The sequence below is a fragment of the Palaemon carinicauda genome, chromosome 17 (assembly GCF_036898095.1).
Source record: "Palaemon carinicauda isolate YSFRI2023 chromosome 17, ASM3689809v2, whole genome shotgun sequence".
NCBI lineage: Eukaryota > Metazoa > Arthropoda > Malacostraca > Decapoda > Palaemonidae > Palaemon > Palaemon carinicauda.
Genome location: NC_090741.1, coordinates 72,926,201 through 72,933,424, shown reverse-complemented (window position 1 = coordinate 72,933,424; position 7,224 = coordinate 72,926,201). Strand labels below are relative to the sequence as shown.

At 35.4% G+C, this 7,224-nt stretch overlaps 1 protein-coding gene across 1 annotated transcript; it reads right to left on the bottom strand.

Annotated features, from left to right (window-relative positions):
- Positions 1-4,167: 4,167 nt before the first annotated feature.
- LOC137656418 (uncharacterized) lies at positions 4,168-4,975 on the bottom strand. Its single transcript, XM_068390596.1, has 2 exons — positions 4,949-4,975; positions 4,168-4,758 (listed from the first exon to the last, which is right to left on the bottom strand). The coding sequence occupies exons 1-2, from the start codon at positions 4,973-4,975 to the stop codon at positions 4,168-4,170; spliced, it is 618 nt and encodes a 205-aa protein (XP_068246697.1).
- Between the last annotated feature and the right edge of the window lie 2,249 nt (positions 4,976-7,224).

Sequence of the window (7,224 nt, the reverse complement as noted above, 5' to 3'; positions counted from 1 at the left end):
AGAAGAATAAAAACATCAGTAAACCAGCCTCTAAAACACAAAATTTTAAAGTGCTTACGCAAATTACAATAGAAAAAACAAGTTTAACACAATCCTGAAAAAAAGAATTGTTTTATGGAATAATAAACGAAATAAAAAACAAAATTGCATAAAAATATTGAGCTCCAAGACAGTGTTAACATTAATGACAATGTCCAAAATAAGACGAACAGGAAAAATAAAAAGAAAGAAAGAAAGACAATGTCCAAAATAAGACGAACAGGGAAAATAAAAAGAAGGAAAGAAAGACATGTCCAAAATAAGACGAACAGGGAAAGTAAAAAGGAAAGAGAATAAGAAAAAAATAAATAGGAACCACAAGCAAGACAAAAAGAATGTATTTTCCGTGGTGTTAGAGATTCACAGCGGGAGGAAGGACAGGTGCTAGGTAAGGCTGGTAGGAGGTAAGACAGGCGAGAGGTACAATATTGGAGAAAGGAAGGTGGGAGGTGAGGTAAAGAAGATAGAAGTTTCTGAGTTAAGAAAGTTGAGGTGTAGGATGGGGCAGAGAATTAGACGGCAAGGAGAAATGAGAGAGGTATATGAAGGAAATAAGGAACAACGAAAGAAAATAACCAGGGGGGTTAATAAGTGTTAAATAAGTAAGGAAGGATCAGGATTTACAATAAACTTTTAAGGTAATTACCTTGGCTTGAGGTAATTTTCATGGTTTCGAGGTAATTTTTAAGGTAATTCTAAGGTAATTTCGGTTTTACTAGCTTCAAATTTAAGGATATTGGAAAAGTTTTAAGGTAATCAAAGGTAAAAAGTAACATTTAAGGTAATGGCCACATGCTCAAGTTTAAACTCAAGAGGATATGAAGGTGATAAAAGAAATGTCGTTAATAAAGTAAGGAGGAAGAACTGTTAAAAATTTTGGAAAGAGTACAAGTAGGAAGGCAAGTAATGCAAATAAGGAATAGTAAGGTAGGCGATGATAATAGGGAATAGGGAAAGGTGGAAGAGAGAGTTGACAAGGCATGAAGAAATAAGAATATGAAATAACAAGACCAGGAATGGTTGTAAAGGTAGACAGGTAAGTAGGCAAAACCTAAGGAATAGGGTAAGGAAGGTTAACCACACCGAGGTCTCAGGAATTAGGTAAAGAAAGTAGATAACGAGTGGCAGTAAGGAAGGAACTTGTAGCATGGTGTGGGGAAAAACAAGTAGTCAAGAAAAATAGATACAAAACTGAAAGAGCAGTGGAGAGGAAACTACGATAAGGAAAGATGGTAAGGAATGAATGTAACGAAGGGAAAAAGAAATCAAGAATAAAATATAAGGCGGAAGACACCTACGTAAGCCGAATAAAGAAAGGAATTAAAAGCGATAAGAGCAATAAATTTATGACAAAGGGAGATATAGGGTAATGGCAGAGACGTGAGGGAAAGCGCGAGATTAATGCAATTTATTGTCGGAGGTAGAAAAAAAAACCCGCTACTAATGAAGGGTCATAGATTAGAGATTATTTAATGGACTGGTAACGATGATAACGAGGGAAATAAGTTACTTTTGCTATCAGAGAGAGAGAGAGAGAGAGAGAGAGAGAGAGAGAGAGAGAGAATTAATTATATCACACACATTAGACTAATTCTGATGTCTTTTCATTCGTTAGGCTTTCTCTCTCTCTCTCTCTCTCTCCTCTCTCTCTCTCTCCTCTCTCTAATAAAGGTCGTTTAATTATTTTACGAGCAAAAAAAGAACGTAATTATTCACGTTTTGACGATTCATTGTTGAAAGGGTGGATATGACATTATGAAAAAGGGCTGTAAGATTTATGCAATTAAAAAGGACAGTGAATATAATCATCATTAGCCGTTGCTAGCCCATTGCAGGACAAAGGCCTCAAGACATATCCTTACACTCGCATCTGTTCATTGTCTTTCTTTGCCAGTCTATACCAGCAAATTTTCTTAGGGCGTCAATCCATCGTCTTTTCTTCCTTCCCAGGCTTCGTTTGCAATATCCCCGGACCCATTCTAGTTAGTTAATTAATTATTAGTTATTTTAGTTATTAGTACTGTATATTTAAGAACAAGAAATAGTCAATAAAGACGTGAAAAAAATAGATATAAAAAAAAGTATCTATACATGGAAAATTTGTAAATAATCGAGTACTATGGATATAGGGATTTGGAGGCTGATCGTCTCACAAAAATAGCCTAAAAACAACGAATACAGAATCCGACAACAGATTTAACAAAGATTTATCAGAGTTAATATCAGGTTTGAATACAGTGAATAAAGATTCTATAAATAGTTGATAGACCCCAGTGGAATAAACAGGTACTATAGATTCTAATATTGTTTTGTAGAGACAATAGCGAAAAATAGAACAGAAACGACGTCAATATTTTTGGATTTCCTTTTCCACGTACGTAAATTTCCTCACTGTTTAACCCAGTTCTGTTTTACTGTGTTTGCTCTCTCTCTCTCTCTCTCTCTCTCTCTCTCTCTCTCTCTCTCTCATTACTTTAAAGTTGACGGGCCAGACAAACACTCTCTTTTTCCCCTTCTATCCTTCTCTTACTTAATGATTCCCTTCGTTTTACAATTGAGAATCAGTTCTGCTTTGGTGTTTTCTACCAAAAAAGCTCTCATTAACTATTAAGAATCCTTGTTATTCCTTTGTTATTATTATTGCAAATGTTATTGCAAATGATATTGTTTTAACTTTTGTTATGTTCCTATATCTATAATCACCTTCAAGTCATGATTAATGTTCTATGTATGAAAATGTACATTTGTACAACTATTCGTTCAATAACTGCCTCCACATCATTGGGTAATATTCGCTTGCTTCCAACAGCGCTCTTTTACGTGCTTCCATGAGCAAGGTTCACCTGTCGGATTACTTTCCACCCCTCTCTTCTCTCGCTTGCAACACCAGAGTTCCATTTTTCTCTTTTCTATTGTGGATCTCATGTATACTCTTCTTTGATTTTCTGTCAGTTTTTATCTATTTTCTGATCACTTCTGCCTGCATCCTGTTACCTCAGCAACCCCACGTATGTCTCCTTTCATTGTTTGCTGGTCTGTTTATTAGTTGTCACCTTTTGGATAGTGTAGCAATATACGTTTCTCCACATGTTTGTGTTTACCATAGCAATTTCTGTTAACTTGTTTCTCTTTGTACCCAGCCAATCTGTTATCCTGCTCCTTTGTGCTTACCCTACGAATTTCTCTTACCCTGACACTCTCTCTGTTTACCATATTAATTTGTTACTCTCCTCTTTGAGTATACCATTCCTATTTCTGTTATCCTGCCTGTGTATACCCTTCCATATTTTTGTATCCTGTCTGTTTACCCTACCAATATCTGTTTTCTTGCCTCTGTGTATAACCTTCCTATTTTTGTTATCTTGTCTCTCTGTGTATACCCTACAAATTTACATTACTATGTAGCCTACTTTCTGTTCATGACTTTTTGTCCATTCCTATTTGCCATTCCATCAAATTGTCATTTCCTGAGGATATTACAGTTAACCTTCTGTTCGGTTGTCAACTCTGGCTTGTCAGCGAATTTCATGGTCCATAAAAGATTTGAAATGCTTCCTTCCTGTCCACTTGAATGTTGTAGAACCATTCTTTACAGAAATGCTTCCTTTCTGTCCACTTCAATGTTGTAGAACCATTCTTTACATTAAGAATATTCACTTCTATTTTTGCCTAAATGTGTAATAACGCCCACTTCTAATTATTCTAAATGGTTAAGAACATTCCCTTCTATGTATCCTTGAGTCTCTAAATTTCTACTTTGATACGTCCTCAGTGTTTCTAAATATCTACTTTGATGTGTCCTCACTGTTTCAATATTTTTACTTTGATGCGTCCTCATTGCTTCTAAATATCTACTTTGATGCGTCCTCAGTGTTTCTAAATTTGTACTTTTATGGGTGCCCATGCTTTAAACCATCTACTGTTATGTGTCCTCAATATTTCGAAACATCCACTTTTATAAACCCTTAATGGTTTTAAACATCCACTTTTATGTGTCAATGTTTCAAAAACTTCCAGTTTTAAGTTCCCTCACTGTTTCAAAACATCCACGTTTATATGTCCTTAGTGTTTCAAAACATCCACTTTTATATTCCTTCAATGCTTCAAAACATCCACTTTTATACTCCTTCAATGCTTAAAACATCCATTTTTATAGTCCTTCAATGCTTCAAAACATCCACTTTTATACTCCTTCAATTCTTCAAAACATCCACTTTTATAGTCCTTCAATGCTTCAAAACATCCACTTTTATAGTCCTTCAATGCTTCAAAACATCCACTTTTATACTCCTTCAATGCTTCAAAACATCCACTTTTATAGTCCTTCAATGCTTCAAAACATCCACTTTTATAGTCCTTCAATGCTTCAAAACATCTACTTTTATACTCCTTCAATGCTTCAAAACATCCACTTTTATACTCCTTCAATTCTTCAAAACATCCACTTTTATAGTCCTTCAATGCTTCAAAACATCCACTTTTATAGTCCTTCAATGCTTCAAAACATCTACTTTTATACTCCTTCAATGCTTCAAAACATCCACTTTTATACTCCTTCAATCCTTCAAAACATCCCCTTTTATACTCCTTCAATGCTTCAAAACATCCACTTTTATACTCCTTCAATGCTTCAAAACATCCACTTTTATACTCCTTCAATGCTTCAAAACATCCAATTTTATACTCCTTCAATGCTTCAAAACATCCACTTTTATACTCCTTCAATGTTTCAAAACATACATTTTTATGTGTTCCAATTGTTTCAAAACATCCACTTCTATTTATTATATATTCGTAATAACATTCATTTATATTTGTACTCAATATTCGTAAAAAAACCTACTTTTATTTAATAATAAAAAAACAAAACAATATAATTCTGTTTGAGACTCATTTCTAAAAGACATACCAAAGTATAAAAAACTTTCAGCCACATTCCTTCATGTCCAAAATCTTCACTAACATTCACTTCTCTTTAACCCAAATGACAAGGCACACAAACTATTCCCAACTCTACTGTAGTAACCTTTATCTGTCTGTACAAAACATCCAGAAGTATTTCCCAATAATCGTTTCAAATACTGATGAGTATTTCCTTGTAAATGTTTCTAATAGCAAGGGATATTCTTCCATACAGACCATACATGTTAATTAATATTTCTTCTCTCTATATCAAATATCATTCAACATTTCTTTATTAGGTATAGGTATAGAAGTATGTTCTCTCTCTCTCTCTCTCTCTCTCTCTCTCTCTCTCTCTCTCTTATATATATATATATATGTGTGTGTATGTATGTGTGTGTAATTGAATATATTTTTTGACTTTAATTAGTATTCAAAAAGTAGTTTTCATAATATTTGAAATAACAATTAACATTATGATTTGAAAGATATGACCCAATTCGGTCTCTATATGGGGAAAAATTCCTTTTATAATCCCTGAGATCCTATGGATGAGAGCCCTCAACCTTTCTCAAACGTCAAGTAACATTTTCCTGAAAACGATTCCTTCTACACGTCGAAAACGTTAAGTAACATTTTCCTTTCCGCATTAAAAACATCCAAACGATTTCTTCAACACGTTAAAAACGCTAAGCAACGTTTTCCTCTGCACATCAAAAACATCACGAAACTTCCTCGTTCACGTCAAAAACGTCACGTAACATTTCCCACTACAAAGTTAAAAACGTTTGCGGAACAATCCCACACGTCATGTTACTCAATGGCCGCTTCGTACCTTGCCGTCATGAACGCCAACAACAACTTTCAGGAACGAGTTGGAATTTTTGGAATTGCGTTGCAAAAGTTAATTCCACAAATGAATATTCCAGTCCTGAAGGGCGCTTGTGTATCCGGGTGTCTTAATTCTCTGTCCTTTTGAGTAAAGGTGATACACTTATACAGTACTGTGGAATAATATTGCTGATACACATCAAATAAACGTGTGATTAGATGTGAAATTAGTTGGTGATATTTATTGAACTGAGAAAAACAGCTCATTCAAAGATAATTGTAAAATCCTGGAGATGACACCCTCATAGCCTCTCTCTCTCTCTCTCTCTCTCTCTCTCTCTCTCTCTCTCTCTCATATATATATATATATATATATACACATATATATATAATATACATATATACAATAATAAAAGCAAATGAAGCTGTTTCTAGTCCACTGCAGGACAAAGGCCTCAGACATGTCTTTTTATTCAAGTCTGGGGTTTGGCCAGCTTTCATCACCACCCTGGGCAACTGCGGATTGCTCTCTCTCTCTCTCTCTCTCTCTCTCTCTCTCTCTATATATATATATATATATATATATTATAGTGAACCCCACCTCTTCCTACACCAGTATTCGTTGACTGCGCTTTGGGAGCATGGCAATAAATCTGCTTTCCTCGGTCGAAGTAGATATTGGTGCTAATGGTAGCGTGCCCGTAGGATGGTGAGGGTGGGGAGGGGGTTCGCCGATAGCGGTTTATTGGGATGCTGGGGGAGGGGCTAGGGTATACTATAACGGCCGAAATAGTGCGAGATGTTCCTTCGAAAAAAATAAAAACTGTCATCCTCTGCAATAGAGCTGGACATATAATTGTTTCCTGTGATAATAGTGCCCCTCTTCTGAGGGGAAGAAGGGTGGTAGATGGGAGGAAGAACATAGCAACACTCCCAGACACTATTTCCAAAGTGGGATCTCGTAGAGTTTGCAATGACTCTTATATCTGCTAACAGCGACGATAGATTATACCTTGTCCGAGCACGGAATAGCGCCAGTTCTTACGCTATAATGTTTCTTAATAATGCAATAAGAGTCTTTAGTAGCTCTGTTTTCTGATTAAGTTATACTTGTATAGAGAAGGCAGTTATCAAATCTATTACTAGGAAAAGGGGAAAAAAATATACTTTCACTCATATACAAAACCTAGAAGAAACTAATAACAAAAATAGCAGAAAATAACACTGATAACAGAGTGTTCTCAGTGTTATTTGCAGCTACAGTTATAAGAGAACAAAGAAGCAGAGCAAACGAAAAAGAAGAAAAAAAATCTACAGCGAAGAGCCACAAGCACCTGAGTGTACCCTCGAGCACCCAGCCGCTCGCAACAGTGTACGTAAATCTTCAAATTCATCGATGAAGCCACATAAATATCCAGTATTCGGTATTGCTTTTCGGGCAAAACTCTCTCA

What these genes read in the sequence shown, in the direction of transcription:
- LOC137656418 (XM_068390596.1), bottom strand. Translation starts at nt 4,975, where the DNA reads ATGTGGCTGAAAGTTTTTTATACTTTG. An exon ending in TGAAAGTTTTTTATACTTTG is followed by an intron (nt 4,759 to 4,948) that starts GTATGTCTTTTA and finishes GAAACATTGAAG; the next exon opens with GAGTATAAAAGTGGATGTTT.